General features: G+C 39.8%; 1 protein-coding gene across 2 annotated transcripts in view; it reads left to right on the top strand.

The window, feature by feature from the left end:
- Positions 1 to 24,595, top strand: part of LOC121946885 (plexin-A1-like) — a 377,140-nt gene extending 352,545 nt beyond the window's left edge. For both annotated transcript variants that reach the window (XM_088082491.1, XM_088082493.1), the window contains exons 32-36: positions 3,824 to 4,014; positions 8,839 to 9,008; positions 11,000 to 11,212; positions 14,416 to 14,566; positions 17,604 to 24,595. In XM_088082491.1, the coding sequence (XP_087938617.1) occupies positions 3,824 to 4,014; positions 8,839 to 9,008; positions 11,000 to 11,212; positions 14,416 to 14,566; positions 17,604 to 17,699 (821 nt within the window). In that variant the 3' untranslated portion in view covers positions 17,700 to 24,595. The remainder of the gene's footprint in view (positions 1 to 3,823; positions 4,015 to 8,838; positions 9,009 to 10,999; positions 11,213 to 14,415; positions 14,567 to 17,603) is intronic.
- The last annotated feature ends 282 nt before the right edge of the window (positions 24,596 to 24,877 follow it).

The raw sequence follows: 24,877 nt of genomic DNA, 5'->3' as shown, positions 1-24,877 counted from the left end.
CATTCGCTCTTTCTCTTTGTTTATCGTGGCCATGATTGGACTCCATCCTTTGTGAATGGCAATCCTTTTTATCCGTCGCTATCAGCCCAGGCCAAGGCTATTCCACGGCTATTTCCAAGCAGCCCGTAAATGACAGGCATTAAAGCAGACACCTCCATCCCCAGCTGACAGAGTGAAAGAGAGAGAGAGAGAGAGAGAGAGAGAGAGAGAGAGAGAGAGAGAGAGAAAGAACACCTGACAGTCAGCGATAGACAGAGACCCAGCATCAATATGGTATACTTCAGAGGAAAATTAAACTATTTAGAAGATAAATTATCCTGTAGTGAAATACTGGCCCTTGTCTGATACAAAATGGGTAGTGACCCTGAGGCATGCACGGTTGTTATCAAAGCGACTGATCTGCTGTAGACTCACAGCAACCTTGATAAGCCCCAAAAGTACCCATAAAAATTATACGTGAAAATGTTGCTAATCTCTTTTGTGTGTTTGTAATATGACAAAAGACATGACACTTTTTGGGGTGGCATTTTTGCAGCTATTTGATAGGTGATACTGCAGAGGTACACAAGAAGAGGGAGAGGAGATTTCGACATGCAACCAAAGGTCATTGGCTATAGGCAGGTCATTTCGAATGGTGTTGCAGTTATGCATTACATTCTTTAACCATAAGCAACTTTTAGAAGGAAAAAAAATGTTTTTGAAATTTTGCTGAAACTGTCACTTTATCCACACAGTAGTACATCAGGCAGATAATTTGTAATTTAAAAATTTTATGTTCCGCTGCCTCCTCGTAGTGCTTCTAATGGTATTTAAAGGAAACTACTGCTCATGAATGAAAAAAAACAATTTGACGCGAGCAGTCTCTAAAGTGGCTGTCAGTCATGTCAGTTACTGCTTGCCTGCCTATTTCTCAGCTTATATGTTTTCAGAAAACATATTTTATTGTACTTCTTACCTGTAAAATGAGAAAGTTTGTGAACAGGCTGTCATGTTGAAAACAGTCGAGCAAATACCGAACACTACCGATTCTAATAACGTTCTAATTTCACAGCTAAACAGTACACTAAAATATGTTTCTGAAAACATTTGAGATGAGAAATAGACAATGCAGTAACAGGTTCTTGAGTCATATTTGATCAGGACCGCCTAGTGTGAAGGTTTTACCGCACACAGACAATGACTGACAGCTGCATTGCAGACTGTTTAGTTCTGACTGGTTTATTTTTGTTCTCATGTGGTGCAGTCTAGCAAATGCCATTAGAAGCACTACAAGGAGAAGGAGGAGCCCTTTTTTTCACAGAATATCTCTTTCATGTACTACCGTGTGGATATAGTGACAGCTTTAGAAAGCATGACAGTTATTTTTACAAAAGTTATTGGGCGTCCCCAAAATAGATATGACTCTTCATTAGAGTTTTTATCCATTGAGGGCAGATTCTGATGACAATTGTTGTACCTGAAATAGCTAACCCAGTCATTCAACAGAGAAGTGGTGGGCCTCAGCAAAGAGTGTTATATTCTATTTTCATGACTATTTGACGCACAAGAGAGTTCAGGACAAGGACAGTGTGTGTGTGCATGCGTGCGTGCATGTAATTGTGACTGTTCACCGCTCCCTCTAAGATATGGGCATTTATTTAAACTTGATATTGTTTACTTTTTGCCCACTTGGGGACAGGGCAAACCAAATTATCATACGACAATGACATTTTTTGGAGTCTTGTGTCTTGCCACCGGGTAATAAATGCTCACTTTCTTTTTTGCTCTGTTTTACTCTCCACCAACTCTTAAAGGAATTTTGTGGCTCAATGCTGCTCAATGTTCTACTGTGTTTACCAGCTACTTGCTATTTTTGTCCTTCTGCTGTTTGGTGCTGGACAGGAAGCATTCAGCAGCTTTTTAAAGCTTTTTCCCTGAAAATTACTACGGCCGTAATCAGTGTTGATGAGGCTGGTGAGACTGAACCAATACAGTAAAGTTAGAAACCAAGGCAGTAAGCTGAAAGACACCAAAAACCTCTTGAGGAGAACCCCAGACTCAATTGGATTCAGCACCACAAGGGACCACAAATAGTCATGTGATTTAGTGTTTATATAGTCCTCAAAACAAATATCTCAGAATTCTAAAATCAAAGGTTTACTCAACATATGCAGCTGCAGCTATTTTTGCAGTGAATAAATTAAATTGAAAAAATGTGTTGGCGTCCTCATCTTTGCTTTATGGTTTAATTGTGATCGTGTGTGCTCGTGCATGGATGTGTGTGTGCAGGAGGGTGTGTTTATGAGTGCAAGTAAATGTTTGCCACCAGCGGCCATGATGGGTTTGGAATCAAAGCCACTCAGCACCCTGCTGGCAAGAGCGACAACAGCACTAGACACCGCCCCACTCAGCCTCTTTCACTTTTCTATCCCGCACTCTCCCATTACTCTCCATTTCACCCCTCTCTCTCCTGACCTTTTTTTTGTGTATCTGTCCATTTAGCCCACCCACCCCCCTTTCCTGTCATCTCCTCTCCTCTCCATCCTTTCACCAAACATAAAGGAACGGCAGCATGCATCAGCATCTCTCCCTTTCATCTCTCCACATCTTCCATCCATCCCATATGCCTTCTTCCCCACGAGCAGCTAGTCAGAGTGCACATCACCTCCCTGGTTGCTCTCCTCCTCTCCATTCTAAATGGAGCAGTCGTAGATATGCATCTCCTTGCTCCCCACTAATCAACTTTGACACTCATGCCATGAATAATGAAACAGACACAGATGATAGAGAAAAGTGGAGGGGGAGTATGAGTCAGAGAGAGAGAAAAATTAAAGAAGTATGATGAGTTTTGAAAGATTATTGAGTAATTACTAAACTTACCTGTCACGTATTGACAATCTACATAATTTTTATGCCTCCATGCTGGCAATAGCTGTGGCCAAAAGCACAAAGTTTTGGGTTGTCTGTCCTGTTCTTGTGAGTGCAATATTTTAAGAACATATAAAGGGAATTTCTTCAGTTTGAGCACAGACTTCCACTTGGACTCAACGAAGAACTGCAAAGATTTTGGTGGAAAAAGGTCGAAGTCACCGTAACCTTCCCTGTCTCATTCTTGTGAATGCGATATCACAAGAGCACCTTGAGGGAATGTCTCTAAATTTGACACAATGATTCCCTCGGACCCAACGATGGACTGATTGGATTTTGGTGGTCAAAGGTCAAGGTCAAAAGAAGGCCACGAGGACATTTCCTCAAATTTGGCACAAACGTCCACATGAAATCAAGAACAAACTGAGTAAAATCTTAAGGTCAAAGTTCAAGGTCATTGTGACATATCATGTGTTAGCCATTACTCAGTGATTCATATGTTTATTGTGACAACATTTCACAATATGTCTAATAAGATGTAATTTTGAAGTGCTGACATCTTATGTCCAAAAGGTCTGAGGTCAACTTTCCTGTAATATTTTGCATAAACAATATACTGTTGTTACTGTTGCTCAACATCATATCTCAGAAACAGCAGTGGAGACATGTTATCAGATATTGCATCGGTGACACTTATCTGTAGTGTGCACCTTGTTTTTACACACATGGATGTAAACTGTAAGTGCAACTTGAGTTGTACATGGATGCATATAACTTTGTGATGGTATTTCTAGTCAGTTCTACTTTATAACCTGTAAGAAGTAAAAGAATAATAGACTGCATTATTTGCTGTTTTATGAAACTGTAAAAATGGAAAATCCAACTTTTTTTTTCTAAATTACAAGGTTTCTGACATGTCCCAAACCTTGCCTTCAACTGACTTCCAAATGATTCCATTTTGTGTTTCTGTTTTTAGAGAGTATGCTCAGGACAGCCAGTAGTCCAGACAGCCTGCGATCCCGAACGCCCATGATCACCCCTGACCTGGAGAGTGGAACCAAATTGTGGCACCTGGTGAAGAACCACGACCACTCTGACCAGAGGGAGGGCGACCGAGGCAGCAAGATGGTCTCTGAGATCTACCTGACCAGGCTGCTGGCTACAAAAGTAAGACAAGGAGGAGTAAACTACACACCAGTGTTTTAAAAGTTTATTCCAGTCAGGGAGAAAAGAACTCTGAAACTGCACTTGGAACCATCAGGGAACAGTAAAACTTACCACTAAAACTCAGACTAATAGAATATTTTCAGCGTTATCAGCTCTTTAAGGAAGAGGGATCCACCTCACCCATTTAATGGTGGAAGAAACTGCTAGTACAGAGAGTCTGCAGGTCATTGAGGAGTCTTAAAAATTATTTAAATCACATCGTCATAAGTCAAGGCATTCCTATATCAGGTATCTATATTTAACATGTACATGTATTTAGCAGACAGTTTGTCCAAAATGACAAATGAAGTACATTTCAAGTCACAGTAGATCAGTAAGTACTGTAGTTCAGTTCCAAGTGCTACAAGGTTGCAGTTGCACATAGTGACTCACAGGTTTCAACATATAAGATGGTGTTTGTGTTTCTACAGTGAGAAGGAGATATATACATACAAAGAGGGAAAGGGGTTGTTACAGAGAGAGAGCTTGTTTGGTGAGTAGGTACTCACTAAGAGTACCCTCGAACTGAGTTTGGCAACTCGTCTCATCACCAAGGGAGCACACAGGAGAAGAGTTTGGTTTGAGATTTCCAAAAATGAGAGTTCATTTGCACATCGTAGTGAATGAGGGAAGGTGCATGCCATGCCAGTGGGCACTCTGTAGTCAAGCATCAGTGACTTCAACTTAATGCAAGTAGCATGAGGGAGCCAATGGAGGGTGATAAAAAATTGGAGTGACACAAGATGTTTTAGGTTGCTGGAGGACCAGACATGCTGATGCATTTTGAAACATTTGCAGAGCTTTTACCATGCATGCTGGTAGCCTGCCAGAAGGGCATTACAGTAGTCAAGGCGAGAGATCACCATTCAGATAAGACCTTTATCAGAGAGAGAGCGAGGTGGACAGTAGACAGATGTCGTGTTGAAGAAAAGGACTGACTTGGATCATCAGATCAGTCTTAAGCCTCCTGCAGACTGTGAGATTTTTTTCAATCTTATAAGTTAAGTAAAAGCTTCACACTCTGCAACATGGACCTTAATAAACTTAGTTACAAAATCAAGTTTAATGTATGCAGACTGTGCGATGACAACTCCTACCGAATCGCAGGCCACGATGTATGTCCATCATCATCAGTACGCAACAACTAAACGTCATTTGTAATTTATTTATTGAAGAGGGGACAATGTACATTAATCCACATTTAAACAAATGTAAATGCACCTGAGTTAGAGTTTTCATCTGCAGTCCCTTGCCTAATGTTAAAAGGCACCCTCAAATAACAAAAAAAATGCAATATGACGATATTTTATTTAAAATGATAAAGAAAAAACACCATTAAGTTAAAAAAGGCACACAGTCTAGCTTAATGTACAGCATGCATCATCCATCTACACCACTGTAGCGGTGAGAGCACAATGAAAACAAACAAATCGAGGCCCTTGCTATAGTGGCAATGTGTGTCTAATTTTGAAATGTGTGAGAAAAAGTTTGAAGAAGAGGAGGAGAAGGAGAATGTGGATACAGTTGTTGCTGGGGAAAAAAGTCAAATTTGGCACGCCAACGAGAGCTCAAAGTAATGGTATCTACTAGCATTTAGCAGAGTCGCCGTGATCAGTGCATCATTTCATGCTGCATTTCTGTTGGTTGGTTAGTAGAACAACAGCCATCCTTAAACCTCTCTCACTGTGCGACCTGGAACCACGGATTTAGAGCCACTGCCGAAGATATCGCCACGTTTCTTTAACGATGGTTATCTTTCGTATGGGAGAATATCGCCACGTTTCTTGAACGATGGTCATCTTTCGTATGGGACTGCCCAAAATTGCACAGTGTATACCTTTAGAAAGACTGAGTTGAGCATTCATCTTCCATACTGAGGTACAATTTAGCCAGGCAGAGATCCAAGCCGGCATAATGTCATGTGACATCAAGGACGCATTGATTTGGGTATCATGGGCATTGCAATGGTAAGAAAAAGCATGTGAATACATATCAGGACAAGGGACTCTTATTTTTCCCATGCTGAATGATTGCCCTGTCACTGACAACAGTGCAGTTAGAGTGACATGATCTCTCTTGAAATCATACTGATTGGTTTGCGAAAGGAAATTGGAGACTTAAGCAAAGACTGCATGCTGTACAACTTCTGGAGAGGGAAAGTAGTCGCAAGACCTTCCTGTACTTCTGCATACTTCAGGTGGGTTTACAGTCAGCAGTTGGGTGATTTGTGCCTGCTTAGAGGAACAGTTCTATTTTCCTTCTGCTGAACTACACCAGCTAACGGTATCACCACACAGAAGTATCGTGCATGTATCTACTCATGATCAAGAGGCTCATGCTCACGCAGCACGGGATGTGAACATAAATAGCGCCCTTTCTCGGCTGAGCTGTAACCATAGTTAGCTCAGTGGTGCAAGATAAACAAGCAGTAGATGCACTCTTCCTTCTTCATGGTGATGTCAGGTGCAGTTTGGGCAAGAGAAATAGTTCCTACAAGAAACTGCTCACAACAAGGTCTGTGGATTATCTTGGGTAACCGGGTCATGATTTCTGGAAAGAGACATTGCTATGTAGTTTTTCAAATGTAATTTTGGCGCTTTTAACACCAAAAGTCATGAGCTCTCTAGTTCCATTATTTTGGAGAGGAAGCAGACATCTCTGCTCGCAATATTTCCAACACTTTCCAACTCAAACCAAAACAATCCAAACTGATAAATAATACTGAAGGTAAATTTATATTTTTGATTTTGCAATGAACTTTTCCTTTAAGTATCGTAGCATTCGCAATATTGCAGAGCATTTATTATGTGCATGACCACAGGCATAACTGTGGGTGAGATCACTTGGAGGAGGTAATGATGATGACAAAACATGATCATTTTTTTAGATTTACTTTAGCAAATTGATTAACGTTGTGAGAAAAGACCCACTGTATGAACATACACAGGTACACACAGGGATAAACAGACCCATAACAATTCCCTCCATCTTGGATACTTGCCGTATCAAGCTGTCTTTCCTCCTTCAGTGTCTCTCTGTTCATCGTTTCTTTCCTAATTGTGAGAGGGTGAGGGAAATATAGCAATGGGCAGCAGTTGCAATTGAGCCGGCTTTTCAATTTCCATTGGTAATAAGAAAAAACAGATTAATAAAAGGTGGGCTTGTGGTGCAGAGTGCAGGGAAACAGACACAGGAGGTGTCAGGAGACAGGTAATTTGTTGAGGGATTGAAGATTTGGCCATGCATGATGGAAAAAAAAAAACAGAGAGGCAAATGCAATTGAGAAGCTCATCTTGTCCTTGTCTCTCTCCATGGCTGTCTCTCTGCGTGTGTCCGCCCGGGCGTCCCGTCCATGCAGATCTCAGTACTTTGATCCGCAACTGGGACACAATTCATTTCTGTTCCATTTCGCAACGGCTGACTAAATACGATCCCCAAACATTTCCTCTGTAATAGATTCTGCCAGATGGAGAAGTCTGGGAAACAAATGTGTTGTTAGGGAAATTCATTTAGCTACATTTGATGTAATTATGTTGAAGCGTTGTCATTGGAGGAATGCACCATCCGAATCCGAGAGCCGGGGTTCCTGTTTGTGACTCTGCAGAGCTCAGTGGGCAAAGCGAGGCAGTCACAGAGCCCGAGTTATCACTGTGATTCCCACTGGGGCCATTTATTCTAAAAATGTACACACTTATGGCCCATTCAGGTGATCGGGATACAAGTGGCTGGAAATGGAACACTATATTCTGTCACACAACACAGTGAAACTGTGTTTATTGTCATCTCTACCTTCACTCTGAAGTGTCATAAAATCATTTTCTCTTCTAATGAGTGACTAGACTTAAAATTTAAGTATATATGATTTTTGGAGGTGTTTTTGAGGATGGCGTTGTGTGGACTGATTATGAGTACCAGCACAAAAATGCTCTACACAAGAATGACCAAAATCAATATAAGTAATAAAACCAAACTATAAAACCATTAAAAACAGTGGTCAAAGTGAGTTGCCATAATAAGCCAATATCACCTGTATTGAAATGTCAAAAGAAATAAGAGACAAACTACTGCAAAATGCTTTTCAGACTTGAGATCCCAAGTGTATCTTATATCGAACAATTTAAAACCATGATGTGCAAGGCCACTCAGCCATTTCAAACCACTGTGTGCACAAAACAGTTACAACGGATAGAACAGTTCAATGTATAATGACCATTTGATGCTGTTTATATGCCTTGTCAACTCAAGACTGAATTTAGTCATCCATAAAAAAACATAGAAATTTAAGTGCTCACATCCAAACCAACCAACCAACACTAATTACCAATACACAGCAAATACATTCCTGTAAAATAAATCCATAGATAAAAACAGCACCGTCCCATATTAAAACTCGCTAAGAACAGTTTAAAGAACCATTAAAACAACACCATAAAAACAAACTTGGATGAAAGCGTAATTTAAATAATAGTTTAAAGGTCGAATGTGCAGGATTTAGTGCCATCTAGAGGTGAGGTTGCAGACTGCAACAAACTGAATCTTCTCCCATGTGCCAAGCATTTAGGAAAAGTATGGTGGCTGAAATAAAGACATGATTGGCTCTGTCTACAGTCAGTATTTGGTTTGTTCAAGATACAAGGATTTATAGTTTTAGGTGATTATAAACCAAAAAAAAACACAGTTGTGAACATTATATTCCATTTCTACCAATATATGCCCGTAGATCCTACACACTGAACCTTCTTTTGAAATTCTCATGTTTCTCTCTATCCTTGTCCTTCCATTCAGGGTACGTTACAGAAGTTTGTTGATGACCTGTTTGAGACCATCTTTAGCACGGCCCACAGAGGCAGCGCACTGCCGCTAGCCATTAAGTACATGTTCGACTTCCTGGACGAGCAGGCCGACAAACACTCCATTACAGACTATGACGTACGACATACCTGGAAGAGCAACTGGTAAGTGAAAGAGCTACTCTCCTTTCAGGTATAGCTAGGTACATGAAAATTACCACTGGTGCACTGTATTATGGAAACTGGAGACTGTTTCAAGGTGGCAACCTGTTCAATCTGATTAAAATTTCATCTCTAGCAAATACAGATCTTTACTTTGGCCATCATGACATTTACATTAGCGTCTCTCCCTGGCTGAGCCTGGTTAACTTTCCAGACATATAAATTTATCTTATGTAGCATCTACTTCGAGTGTTGATCAGCCAAAACAAGCAATTTGTGACATCACTTTGGACTTTTCAGTGGCCATTTATCACTTTATTTTCTGACATTTGATTGAACAAACAATTAATAGTTAAAGAAAAGAATCGAGACTACAAACTACTTTTAGGGTAGTTTTTCATTTGTTTTTTTTTTTGGTTATTATATCATGTTCAGTTTTTCAGGGTTAGACACTGTATGACCTGCAGATCCAACTGTTGTTATTTCCCCCCAAAACACTGCATTCCTGGGGGCTGGCTAATTACTGATGGACAATGGAACCATTTATCAAAGTGTGTTCTAACGGCCTTGTTAATGAGTGTATTAATAACAGCACATAGTGTTAATGGTGATGTTATATACCCCATCTGCCCATGTCTGGAAAGCAAATATCATTGTGAACAACACTGCATACCAAAGTGTTATATTAAATCAATAAATCTCGGTCTGCAAAATGCACAGAGAACTAAAAGAGTTGCTGTGTCGGGTGCTTCGTTAAAATTTCCACAATGATTTAATAACATCTTCAGACTGGAACTGCAAATTATTCCTATAGATTATTTATTTGCATTTATTTCATTAACAGGTTTTGCTGTATTTGCACAGAATTTAGGTGAACTTTTTTAAAAGTTGTGACCAAGTACATTTTGTTAGCAGTAATCTGATACATTGCCTGAGTGCCATGGCACCTACTGAGCAAGATTATTACAAAACAAACAAGGAAAAGCTTTAATGCACAAAGTGGTGTAATATGAGCAATGGTCAATTAAGTAACCAAAACAAAGTACTCAATCACTTCAAGTAATGTTTTATAAAACCCCTTCCCATTGTAGAAAAAAAATACCAACACTTCATCTACCTTTTAAATGCAATTGCAAAGGTAAAAATTTGCATTCACACCAGTCACAGGTATTTATCGACTTCAGCTCTGATCTACATTGATGGAAACACAATACTTGGGTGAACACATTCAAAATCAGCCCGTTAACCAGCAGGATACAATGATGCACCACCACAAAATACAACTGTTTCCACCCAAGCAGTGCTCAGACATCATTCCAAATCAGGAAAAAATTGGAAGGAGTTAAGGCATTTGACTTTAGGAAAAAAGTTTAAATACCTTTATTATATTGGTAAGTTCTAAAGGTAGAACATGATTAAAAACTATTACTTCTTTTACACATGTCAGTGTCTGGCCTTCTTCATACAGTTTGGTTCCTTCTTGTTTGTTCTAGATTTGTTCATGCCCTTCACCAGAGAGGACACTCTTTTCTGTACACTTACCTGTTTCAAGAGGCTCTCCTGTTTTATGGCTTGTCATTATTCCAAATTAGTCTGCACTGAGTTTGGAGAGACTGGATATGAATGGGATATAAAAAGTCAATGTTTTCTTAGGCCTCTATACATGCTTCTTTCTACTGTGTACTAATCTGTTTTCCAGCCTGTCTTTGACGTCAAACATGTGCCAAAAAAAAACCCCATTTAAAACACACAAACAGAAAGGCATGCTTGTGTTGCACAGCTGTGAACATAGCTCTGGTCTACTAGCAAAGAGAAAGCCTGTTTTTAGCAGGTTTAGTTGTGTTAAAAAAAACCTATGTACACTTTCTAATTTTCTTGGAAAAAGAACATAAGACAGACATAAATACAGGACATTTCCAGGTTATATTTTGTTATGTTCCGGTTAATGCTTCTTAAAAAAAATGTCTAATTTGTATCCCGTATTTCCTCTCCAGTCTTCCTCTGCGGTTCTGGGTGAACGTCATCAAGAACCCCCAGTTTGTATTTGACATCCATAAGAACAGCATCACGGACGCCTGTTTGTCTGTGGTGGCCCAGACCTTCATGGACTCCTGTTCAACGTCAGAGCACAAACTAGGAAAAGATTCGCCTTCAAATAAGCTTCTATACGCTAAAGACATCCCCAACTACAAGAACTGGGTAGAGAGGTAAGTCCAAGTTGAACGCAGACAAACTGACATATTAAACTAGAAGAAACAGCATATCCACAGTTCTAAATGCTTAGTGGAAAAAGTTTGATATGAGTTGGAAGCTGGAAAGGCTGATGAATCTCTAATCTTGTCTTCAGAGAAAAGTGAGGTGGTGAGATCAAAGTTAATTACACTGCTAAACTACTTAGCCGAAACCAAGCTATAAGGAACATAACAGGTTGAACTCTATCTGCTGCTAGCATTTGATGCATGTTACCAGAGTCAGAGTACACGCTTCAATTAAATTAGCGCAAAAGAAATCATGTACTGTAATTACAGCTTGCAGCAGGTCTGTGAATATAAAATACAGTTTACACAGAGTGTAGAAAATACCTGTAATACCAGGTCTGTCTGTGACATTTTAAACTTGCCATGTGAATTCAGGTCCAAGACAAAAAAATTGCTTTGATTTTTAAGTCCACTTCAACAGTAAAGAAAATAATAACACAGGTGAAAGGCAGATTTGTAGCAACTGTTTGCCCTCTCTCTGCAAATACAGGCTCGCTGAAATATGTCCTCTGGTTCACCCTTCATCTTTTATTCAGTTCCAGAATGTTTAACTAAACTCGAGATGAGTTATGCACCAGCGACGCTTGCCACAGTCGTTGTTTCTGCTTTTGGGGAACAGTCCAATAGTCTCTAAGTGGCTTTGGCAAAGGGAATCACAGCTCCTCCCACAGCAAGTATAAGAGATGATAAAGGAGACAGGATTTTTCCAGATTGCCAAGAACAGAGAATATGAACTGCTAACGATAAAAAATGATGTATAAACCAAAATAACTGGTTTAAACTGTGTTAGTTAAACCTTAAATGACTCGTTCATAGTGCATCCTCACCTCCCTTCGGCTGCTACAGCAAGAGCAGACAATTATCCTGGTACAAGGTCCATTTCTTTATTTCGAGCATCATACTCAAATATGCTACAGTAAGTCCTGAGGCTCGCTGGGAGTATTTGAAGGCAGTGTGAGATAAGGATTTATAGGTGATGGTTAATTGGGTGCAGTTAAACCTTGTTTCTATTATGCCTCCTAACCCACACTCAACCCCAGCCTGCCCTGCTGCAGTAAACCTTGTGATATGGATCCTGCAAACAGGTCCGGGTACAGCTCAATATTGGGATATATTCTTAATATACTGTATTGTTTTCCCCCTGCCTTACTCTCAATGGACTTTTTGCTCCTTGGATACAGCCGACAGCACTGAGTCGATAATGTGAAGGTTGTTGTGGTTGCTCCAACCGGATGGACCTCACTAAGTGAAATAATAGCGGATTGTATTAAAAATGAGGATTGAGAATGAGGAAACTGGGATGGAGAGGGGAGGTGAAGCTTCTCTTTCTCTTCACTCTTGCTTTATGAATAAAGGGCTGCTAAATAGTTATCACAGACAGTAAGTAAGTCAACTGGACACACATCAAAGCTGGATTTCTGCTGATGGACTTGAGCACAATATTTTCACCCCAGCCTGAATTCTAAATGGTAAAAGTGTATATCAGTTGCATGAGCTGATGCTATAGTCATATATATATATGTGTGTGTGTGTATATATATATATATATATATATATATATATATATATATATATATATATATATATATATATATGAGATGAGATGTGTAATTGACCGTCATATCTCAACTAATGACTGTAAATTAAGATAAATTAAGATAAATGACATGACAGCTCCCCAAATGTGAAGCCAAATCGTTGTGATCACCCTCTGTTGGCTGGCTGCAGTATAGGTCATAAAGCCTGCCCCTTTTATATTAGCAGATGGGACTTTGGCCAAAAAAAAAAATCAAAGTACACATCAAATAACTGTCTCCCAGAACTGGTTTCTGTAATTTTAGGTAGTTCTTATCACACTGATGTTTGTTTTTCTGATCATTTTGGTTGTAATCAGCTATTTCATACTGTAAAAAGGGAGTTTGACATCTTGATTGACATTTGTGTGTGCTAGTCGGTGTGCTGCTCACAGATGGGTCAGACATGTGAATGGGTGGGAACTTGATACTGTAGCCTGGCTCTAAATGGTGTCATCAGTTGAAGATGGAAGCGGCCATACTTGGGATATTTTGGCTTCATTTTGGTAGTTTCCTACGGGGGGGGGGGGGTCCCCAAGTGTTTATTATAAATCATGCCTATTTCGTCAAGATGACTGTAAAATAGAACTAATGAACCCAATGATTGTTGGTGAGTTTTCTTGACGATTTTTTGTTTCCCACTCTGCCTGTGGGATTCCACCGCCTTTATTCCAATCGTGACAAAAACATTTTGCATTCAGTACACTGAGTCTGAATATCCATTTCCCAGTGTTGTACAGAGAACAGTGAAAGCCAGCTAGTTGACCGTGCATCTGTTCTGAGCATCCCGGCTACAAACAAAATTCTATTTTCCTGATCTATGTATAAGTTATTGCAAAAGGTCATTTAAAAAGAAAACTGTGAAATTCCTAGATTTTGCAATGCAACGTCAGAAAAACAAGATTCATTAAATCCTACTTCTTAACATTTTAAGACTTTTGAAAGCTTGATTTAAGAGATTTTTTTATACCAATTAAGGCCTAATTTTAGGGTGAATGAATTCAGTGCCTTTTGAGACTTTACAAAGATCTGCAGTAAACATTAATCTTATTGAGTGATTTCTCAGTCACATAAGCAGATGTGTTGAAGACTCAAAAGCAACTGTTTCCTTCAGGGAGGCTGCCTTTTTTTCTTTTTTCGTTTCTTTGATTTACATGAGGAATCTCACAGGGGAATACTTGAATAAAATATAAATCTGGAGTGATACAAAGTTGAAAGACCCTACCTGCTCTCCCAAAAAAAATGTCATCCCTCAGCAATAATAAAAAATACAACCCCCTTCTAATAATTTTCTGACAGTCCCTCAACAAAGCTTTAACCTTTATATTTTTTTAACTGTAGTCAGTCCACTCCTCTTCAGCTGCAGCTAAAATGTCGCTCTCATGTCCATTTGTCCTATCAAAATGTCCTAAAAATGGAAATGTGAACTGTATAAATCCTCTGGTGAGGGGACTGGTCACCAGCTGCCACTGTTTGCATTTGGAATTTTTAACAACCAGTAAGTCCAGCCAGCAGGTCGAGTTTTGGGATGAATATAAATGGTGCAGTAAAGGAAACTCTTTCTGTCCTCTCCTCCAGGTATTACTCCGATATCTCCCGTATGCCAGCCATCAGCGATCAGGACATGAGTGCCTACCTAGCAGAGCAGTCGCGCCTGCACCTCAGCCAGTTCAACAGTATGTCTGCGCTGCACGAGATCTACTCCTACATTATCAAATACAAAGACGAGGTGAGCTCCCGTCCGATGTGGAATACTGAAGAATCAAATCGAACGAAAAAGAGTGTCGTAATTACTCGGTAGCAGGGTGTGCTGTGTCATTCCCCCTTTTACCTGTTTTGACTAATACCATGAGGTCATTTTAATTCAATTACACTGATAACCAGTCCACAATGGTGGGGGCTGGAAGGTATTATCACCATTAGGATGCACATTAAGGTATGAGCTTTACACATTATGGAGCTAATGGAGCTTCATTAGAAGAGACCTGCATGCACAATGTCCTACAGCTGCTTCTGCGTGATTCATTTACATTTTAACAGGTGTGTGTGAGTGTGTGTGTGTGTGTGTGTGTGTGTGTGTGTGTGTGTGTGTGCACCAGTGCATTTCATCTTTTAAAGGAAGAGTTTGACATTTTGAGAAATACTCTTATTTGCTTTCTTGCTCAGAGTTACATGAGAAGATCAATACCAGACTCTGTTCCATACGCTAAATATGAAGCTGCAGCCAGCAGAGTCTTGGCATCACCGTGAGGTTGCCAGGCAACCAGCGAAGTCAGTATGAAGTAAATATGAGCATTACGATGGTATTAAAAAAGAAATGCCTGTTTCATACACATATTAAAACTTGCAATTTGAGTGATCTCAATTTGAACTGTGGAATCCTGTATACATTTACATCTTAACAGGTATTTCTCTGACATTGTTCATGTACACGGGCAGTTAGAAAGCTTCAACACCAGAGAGACTTTAAAGTACCTCTCTTCTGGAATGGAGGTTTTTTTAATGAACTGGGGTGTTTATGCAGTAGAAAGAACAGAATCCTTTGAAATCGGTGCTACATAAACAGAGAACAAACACATACAACTAACAGAACGCAGTGGGTCAGTCACACTGGACCTATAAATGCTCCCATACCCCCGACATAATGCGAGTTGCCCTCTGAAATTTGTTTCTGAAGACATTTTTGGAAAGAAACAGGCAATGCAGTAAAAGATTATTGGTTTATATTTGATCAGCACTGCTTGGTTTTATAGTTTAAGCTGAGAAAAAGAGGGGTCTCTCTCTCTCTCTCTCTCTCTCTCTCTCTCTCTCTCTCTCTCTCTCTCTCTCTCTGTCTCTCTATCTCTTTGTATCTGTGGTGGCCAGCATTAAAAAATGGGGAAGCACAATGAAGTTTGAGCAACAGCCCTAAAGCACCTCCTGTGACAGATTTTCGCTGGCTAATGAGAAGAGATATTTAGGTGCTGCCAAGATAGAGGAAAGTTTACCACAGTTCATTGAAACATACTACCCACATTGTCATGATGCAAAATCGGCAAGGTTTCCCTGTAAGTCCATAGTTTTAAATTTTGGGAAATATGCTGATTCACTCTCTTGCTAACAGTTAGGTTTTAGCTGGATTGATACCACTTTTAATATGTCCTGTTATAAAAAACTAAAGTAGAGGGAAATTTTTTTTTTTTAATTTTCTTGGTCGTACTCAATGACCTCTTGGAGTTTTATCTGGTTGCCTGGCAACCTCACAGGGACGACAAGACACATGGAAGTCACTGCACTTGCTGAGAAATAGGTGGGCAGATAAGTTTGTGATAAGTGTGTTGTTTACTGTAAGGATTAAACAAACAACATATAACATATTAATTACTGAGATGGTTATTATCCTTCTTCCTTTCCATCCTTTTACATTTTACACTCATAATTCACTCTTGTTCATATCCCACCCTTGACCACCCTGTTAGCCTTCTCATCTTGTTTCTTATAGTCAACACTTGGAAATAAGGGCTTCAGAAATGTAATTCCTTGAGGGCTACCCAGACCTATTTGCTTCTAAAAACAAAACCTGCTTTGAAGAATGGGCTCATCGTGGGTTCTTTGCAAAACTGAGGATTTCATTAAGAACCCTTTTCATACCAAGTTGTTTCAGATGTATGTATCTGGAATCTGTTAAATTAGTTATTTTTACTTGTTTTCCGCCATTGTTTATATTTACTTATATTTACTTCATGCCATGCAATAGTCAATTGTTTACCTGTTTTGGACATAAACATACATGGGTGACACCATTAAACCCTAGAAGGGTTCTCTGTAGAACCTCTCACAGGATTTTCTGGGTCAAACCTTTCACATAGAGTTCTAGGTATTTCCAAGGTATTTTCTACGTATTTTTATATTTCCAAGAGTGTGGAAAGTTTCTGAAAGGTTCTACTTTCCTTTTTAAAAGGTTCTGCCAGAAACCAAAAAGGTCTCTCCTATGGAGACAAGATGAATAACCCTATATGGTTCTAGTTAGCACCTTTATTGCTAAGCATGTATGTGCCCATCAAACTCTGCTTTCCCCAACTTTATCATCCTTTTATTTGGTGGAAGACAACATACCTCAGCCTCTTCCTCTCCTTCCTCCTCCTCCCTCCATGGCAACAGTATTACAGTAGTCTGGCTGGTTGCAGCTGGCTCCATTCAAACTAACTGCTCCCCTTCATTACAGCCTATTATCCAGATGTAGGCAGCTGCACAGTCCCCATCGCCTCTAACACATGCCATGACCTTACGCGCACAAACACACACACACACACACACAGGCATAAACATATACAGAAGTGCTTAACATGCTCACAGACACATGCTAATGCACATAAACACATTAACTAGATGATGCACCAGGAAGGCAAATGCTGCACACATAAACACAGTATTTTTTCTCACATAGTAGAAGCTCTTCCCTCCCCCGTTCATATCACACTTAACAGGACACAGACACACACACTCCTGTGCACACTCTCAATGGCCATTTACATGCCATTATAGACATCCCGCTCGCCCTCACACCTGCCCCACCAAACCCTGTCCATGCTGTCAGCATCAGTTTGAAATGTAATCACTAACAGGGACACTGAAATCAGCATCAGAGCATTTTTTTCTCCCCAAGAGCTGGTGTACCTGCACCAGCACATTCAGGTTTAATAGAAGCACCCAGTATGCTTTGCTGCATGCTCTAAGTGACTGAGGTGTGATGATGTAGCTTAATCATCCTCCGTATTTGTCTTCAGATCCTGTCGGCGTTACAGAAGGACGAGCAGTCGCGCAGACAGCGGCTACGCGGCAAGCTGGAGCAGGTCATCGACACCATGGCGCTGGCTAGCTGAGGACTGGCCAACAGCGCACCTAGGCTAGGGGAGAACTGGTCAACCAACACGCCTTCCCTGACAACCCCATGACATTTTTGACCCTCAACGTTTGAAGTCTGCCGTTATCACCCTCACGAACAACAGAAGCAGGAAAAGACTGCAAGGACACAGGCACCCAGCAGCAGCAGCACACTGGAGAGACATATTGGAACTAAGGCCGCCGCCGGCCGGGTTGGCTTTTTTTTTTTTTTTTTTTTTTTTTCCTGAGCCACCCACCCCAGCCCTTAACTACCAAATCAAGCGCACCCTCAGCCTCAGTCGATATGGGCCTCGGTTCAAGGAGAGCATTTGCTTTCATCAAGGCCCTCATCACACCTCAAGTCCTAGAGGAGCAGCAGTTGGGTACTTTGGCCACAATCAGGACCGGTACATGCACACTGGTGACCAAAAACTCATCTGGCTGGAGCTGAAAGGTTCAGACTGTGAGCCAATACAAATCCAGGATATATTATTGCGATACTTGATCCCTGTAAGGAATTTCTCATTTCTGTTGCTGTCCTCTACAGAGAGGTCAGAGGTCAGGGACAGAGCAGCAGCCATGGACCTGGGAGGGAATCAGTGTGTCGCTCAGAGACGCTACAGCAGGGTGGATGCTTGGCAACACATGCAGGGCGACCAGGAGGAAGGACTTTGCAGGGAAGCTCTTCCTCCAGTAGTGACTCTCCAACTGTTGATCAACAAGAACCCCCACTGTAGTTTAACAAAGGACATTTTCAGTTTCATAACATTTGATTTGATACTGCATTTGATTTGTTTTTTTTCCCTCCAACCGTCTCCTCTCCCCAGTGCTGTGCCACTTGTGTTACTGCTGAATTTGCACAACAAAGCTAAATCAAAAGAGAGAAGGATATATGAATATATATATATATATATAGATATATAAATACAAACCTTTTGTTTTTAAAACAAAATGAAAAGTTGAAAAAAATGTTTTTTCCATTTTAATGTACAAAAGATAAGTTTGAGGAGAGGATTTGATATTTCCGAGATGAAAAATTATGAAAACACAAGGAAAAAGTCGTCCTGTGCCATGTTTTACTTTGAATGTCGTTTAGTGCAAAGAGACTTCTTTTCGTTAGATGAAATGTGCTATGATGAAAAATGTTGTCATGCTTAGTGACCGAAAGTGAGAGTTTAAAAATAGGTAAATGGCAAAAAAAAAAATATCTATTACAGACAGTTTCTATATTTCATGAGGTCTTCGGGGACCGTTGTGTGCTACATCTTTGGCTCGAAAGGTAGTAAAGAGACGTGATGTCTGTGAGCCAACCGACCTACAGTGCTTTTTGTGTTTGTTTTAGAAAAACCAAATACATGGAAGCCCGGTCAGCTGATTTAGATGACACAAAAGTCCCTCCTGTGGAAGCCAGCCTCATGCTGTGGCAGCAGATAGAGGCAGTCATTTGAACAGTTGAACCCTGGCACACAGTGCTCCACGTCTTGTTTTCTAGACTTCTCCTCTTGTCTGAAAATTTTTTCAGAGATGCGCCTCAAAAATGAAGGCCAGTTTTGGTGTGCAGAAGAAGGTGAATCAGTATTGTCTTATTTTTGGCTTGTTTTCTAGTCCGCAGTGAAGACGTTAAAAGCTAAAGGTTCCACTTTTGAAATGTGAATGTGGTTTTAAAAAGATAAAGACATGTAGCTTGATTTCTGTAAATGTTTTTGTACCAGTTGAAGGCCTTTCTCTTTTTTCGTTTTGTGATTTTATTGGAGCAAAAAAAAAAAAAAAAAAAACTTTAAATGTTTTCTTTCCAATTTGTGCTGCTCCACCTTACCTTGCAGTGCTTCAAAAAAAAACATTCATAAATGAGACATTCCTTCCTCCGTAAAAATGGTATCAAGCTATCCACAAAGGCTAGAAAAAAACAAACCAGGGTAATATATACTGTGTCATCCATCCTGTAAGAGCTTGTTCTGAAATGAAGAGCACCAGACCAGACACAACCAGATCAGATGGCTGAGGTCAAGGCTCCTCTACTTGTCGCTGTTATCATAGTTTCTTTGGTCTGAAAGCAAACAGATAAAAAGCATGTTAAAATGTGTCAGATTCACCTTTTAGAACAAAGGAGTCAGTTACAGACGCCTCAAATTCATTTTCTTTTTCTTCCTCTTCAACAGTGCTTCCATCAGATTTGTTTCCCCCGTGACGGAGTGGAAAGGCCTTTATCAGCTCGCACTCCAGTCCTCTGTTTCAGTCTAGGTCAGATAGCACAGAGCTTTGCAGATGCATCAGGAGGAACCTTGCTGGCCAGGGCTGTTGTTAAAGGCCTTGTAGGTAAAGTTGCATAACTTGGGCTTACTTTCTTGGTGATAGATAGTTTTGGTTGCAGGGAGTGCTGCTCTTCCATACAATCCAGTGTATCGAAAGAAAACTATTTTAGTTTTTTTTTTTTAATATATTTATGTTATTCTGATGGCATTTGCCCTTATTTGACAAAGGGCAGTGTAGAAATAGGAGCAAGAGAGGGATGTGACATGCAACAAAGGGCCCAAGGCCAAAATCTAAACCAGAGATGTTGTATTTATATGGCATCTCCTGTCAAGCTACCAAGGCACTCCTGGTACATGCAAATTTTAATATAGGTAGCACAAACAAATATCTTGTTCTGTGATGGCACACTCAAGTTCAAGTAATTATTGTAACTTTGAAAAAGCCAACCCTGAAAAACATACATATACAGTACATATTTTTTTAAACTGTACTTACAAGTATGATATGCAGCATTTTATTAATGCTGCTCTAACATGCTGTATGTCACGGTTGCAAAATTGTATAGCTAAGAATAAACATATACAGTCAATGTTTTAAAAGTGTAGTGTGTAAAATTTAGTGCCATCTAGTGGCAAGGTTGCAGATTGCAACCGACTGAAACTTCTCCCATATGCCAATATATAACATAACTCTTATGCACTGTACCTTTAAAACAAAACTGTTCTTAAAGCACTGGGTGCAATTGATGAGTTTCAGTCATTTACATTTGTTGTGAATGCATCCCTTGGGCTGTTTGGATTGTGTCTTTTAGCAGCAATTCCTCCAATCTAAGCCACACGCTTTAACATTGGCGAAAATAATGAAGTTATGGCAAGAATGAGACTGATATAACCTGAATTATTATTTCTTGTTACAATGTAAACCTGAGGTGCTGTTAGGTCCCAGCTAGTTAGCTATTAGCTAATGTTAGCTACTGCAGATGACAGTCCCTCCAGGATTTTCCAGGAACAGTTAACACATATCCAGCCAGTCCCCCAGAATTCTGCACAGCCTTGCAATTTTGTCCGATCACTGCAACTTCACCACAAATTTAACTCATTTCATTGTACAGCCGCAAACAGCGTATTGATCCACTCAGCCCCTCACTTTCTTTCTCTCTGTTTAACATGAGACTGCTGCTTTCACACACATGGTGACTGGGATAACTGTTACCGTCACACAGCTAACATTATCCAACGTTTATGAACTGGTTTAATGACTGAGTCGAGCCATTTCGTTGTCTGTGTTAGCAGCACTGTAACGCAAACACAGAATTTTTTTTAGAAAAGCTGATGTGATATGAGGCATGTTAGGCCACAGCAATGACAAAGCAGCTTGCAAAATCCTGAGGGCCATTGCCCAAGACTTGAGTACCTCCAACATGGCCAACAGTGCACTTGTCACTTCATGGCGAAAAAAATATAGCAAACCTAGTTACCCCTTAAAGTTAGCTTATCCTTATTTTGTCAGAGTATTCCCTATTTTTCAAATATACTTACCAGACCTGTATTCAAACCTTACACACACCAAACTCTTGAGTTTAAAATAAGTACATTACCCTTGATACATTTAGGAAACCCTTTAAAAATCCAAAATCTTTAGATATTAGCCAGAAGTTGTCATTAAGATGCTGGCAAATTTGTGTCTCAACAGAATGAAACGTGCTGTATGTGCTTCAATACTTGAACCACTAATCTACACAGGGTAAAACAACATACAGGGCGGCTGACCAAAGTTTCATTCATTCACATTAGAAGAAAAACTCCATGACAGGAGATTATCTTTGATCCATCTGCTTTTCAGTTCTTCCACAGCATAGCACTCAGTTATAGTCATTTAAATACCCCATCATTGGGGGTATTTAGTGTTTGTCTTTATTCTTGATGAATGGTGAAATTGAGGCAATGTTACTTCCATGTACAGAGACTCATTAACACATTTTGTTTAATTTGAATGAATGACTGAAGCAGTTTGCGCATGTGGACCTCTATAGTGATTTTGACTGCTATTCACTGGCTCAATTGTTCTTTTGATGAAGACTTGTGAAGATGATTTTTAGTGATGTGGAAATCGTAATGAGGCTTAGTTAGTGGAGAAAAAAGAGAGAAAAAAAGTTTAGCAAGATGGCGGGAGTAGGCCCATTTGGTCTCTGGTGCTTTTGTTTCTTAGTTTTGCTTCTTGTTTTCTGCTTCACCACTTGTTGGGGTAAAAGATGAAAAGACTTGGGCAAGGCAGAGGAAGTGCTTTGAAGGCCATGGTACCGCCTCATTTTCCATTCCGTTGCATCTGTGGCGCTCGACTTCCACATAGAAAAAGACAGTGATGAAGGAGAAAGAAGGAGGGTGGAGTGAGAGAAGGAAAGAGGTGGAGGGAGTGATTCTCTTGGTGATTGACCGACGCAGAACTGTTCACTGTGCCTTGTCAGCCTCTTCCCATACTGAAAATTATGTGTTTTTCCACTTACTTTAAGAGTGTGAGTCAAAAAATGGACAAAAACATGCATTTAAAAGTACCATTTTTTTAAAAAAAATTTAAATTGTATTTTGAACTTAAAGAAATAATGGAATATTTTGAGAAATATGCTTATTTGCTTTCTCTGTGAGACTGAGATTAGAAGGTTGATACTAATCTCATATCTAGATGTGTTAAGCCTAGTTTAGCGTGGAAAAGGGAAAGGGCTAGGCTGGTCTGTTCATAGGGAGAACTACCAACAGCCCTGAAACTAGTGCAGTGAACAAATTATATCTCATGTAAAAATATTTTGTGGTTTTGGAGGAGAATCTGGTCTCACAAACTATACCACATCATGGTGGTGGCATGTAATGTGTTAAAATTACATGCTCTCACTGTAGCAACAATGCCATTGAAAACTCAATTAGGATCCTTTGTCATTGTGGGCACACAAATTCCTTTGTTCAGCAACATTACACAATGGGCGGTAGTTAATGTTACGATCACATAGGTAGGATAAAGAGCAAGAACATCTAGGTAAGGAGGATTTTGGGGTGGTGGATGGGTCAAACAAGCACAGGACTTTCACTCAGGAGACTGCTATTCTTGTCCTGTGTGAAACTAAAAGTCATCATTGCCTTAATTTTACCTTAACTTAATATACTTGTGTCTATTAAGTAACTTCACGTCACCTAACATGACACAGTTCGTCACTTTATGATGTACTTACATGACGCCCCATATTTAAGAAATTTAGTTATTTTAACCAAAAGCAAAAATCTTTTTCTAAAACCAACCAAGTAGTTTTGGTATTCCCAATCATGCCGCCACCACGTAAAATCACACATTTACCTGCCATCAACACGTAGTGTGGTGTTAACAGGTTATGGTTATTTCTCAAATTTCATTGAGATCACATCGGAGAGTAGCATGCACACAGTGACTGCAGTGACAGTGCACACAGTGAGAAAAACCTCCAGTAATCCCTCAATAATCATCATGTTTATTTAATAGATTAATTAATAGCTTTAAGGTTGCTGGTATGTTCACTCTTGTACTTTGCTTCAGCCTTTATACTCAGCTGAGCTAAGCTATTTATGTCATAATTCCAGCTCTGCATTCACCATGCAGACTAAACATTGATATTGTTATCATGTCATTCTCAAAAACAATGTAAATAAGCCAATTATCAGAAAAGTACAAGTGCTTATTCACTTTCTTGCCAAGAGTTAACAAGATGATTGACACCACTCTCATGTCTGTCCATTAAGTGTGAAGCTAGAGCGTGGCTACAGTTAGCTTAGTTGAGCAAAAAGCCTGGAGGCAGCAAAACACGGTTAGTTTCGCTTTGTCCAAAGGTTAACAAATTCACCTAGGGTAATTAGGTGCGAGCGAATTAACACACGATATCTTGTTTGTTCCCCTTTTAAACATAGCCAGGCTAGCTGTTTTACAATGCATCTAGACATTCTCTTAAGCTAAGCTAAGTGTATCCTAGTGTCATATTTAGCGTAAACACATGAGAATAGTATCTTTTTTCTCATAAAAATCTCAGCAAGAGCGAGAATCGGGGCATTTTGCAAAACTATTCCTAAACAAAACCCAACAAAAAATCAGGAAATCACACCATTTTTGGTATATGCTAAAGCCATCATTCTAATGTACTCTGAAGTGTTTCTCAAACATACATATATTTTCAGTATGGGCTGCACCCTCCAACATGACACCTCCTCAGACCCTCACAGACACACCGACATACAACCTTAATACTTCCCCTCATGTGCCATTTTTTAACCCCTCCCCAAACAGCAGGACTCAAGTTTCCGTAAGTTTCTCATCCCTCCAGTTCTCTCAAGCTTCCTCACCTGCTGAGTTCACTTTGATTAAAGAACATTTCAGAGCAGGAGCATAGGATGTAAAAAGCCTTCACACACAGATTAAAGAAGAGAGAGGTAGAAAGAAAAAAATATCTTAAAGAGTTTTAATACTTTATGAATTCTGATACCTTTTTAAGAGTTTCAGACTTGAAGCTGCTGTGACAGGTTTTGGCTGTTTCACGCCCGTGTAAATATCCTGCTCTTTCCTATTTTGCAGATTTATTACGTGTAAATAGACACGCATCAAGGAGAGATTAAACATGTTTTTTGCTAAATCTGTCTCGTCTGATGTTTTCATTCCCATTCCCCTTCTCTGTATAATATAAAGTTGTGGATTTGAAAGTTCTAACAAGTTTTAGGTTTATCTCGAGTGCACGTCACCACAAGAGAACTTGAAAGATCAAAAGCAGTACATATGAGACTTAAATATTATTGTACTCCCTGCATTCTGGTAAAGCAAAAACTACTGCTTCAGTTTGATTTCCCCTCTTTTCTTACCACAGTGATACTGATGAGGACATTGACAAAGATAAGAAAGAATATGATAATAAGGCTTT

Source organism: Plectropomus leopardus, chromosome 9, assembly GCF_026936395.1.
Source record: "Plectropomus leopardus strain MGB_pleo_1.0 chromosome 9, ASM2693639v1, whole genome shotgun sequence".
NCBI classification, from domain to species: domain Eukaryota; kingdom Metazoa; phylum Chordata; class Actinopteri; order Perciformes; family Serranidae; genus Plectropomus; species Plectropomus leopardus.
This window is presented reverse-complemented; position numbering and strand designations above follow the sequence as displayed.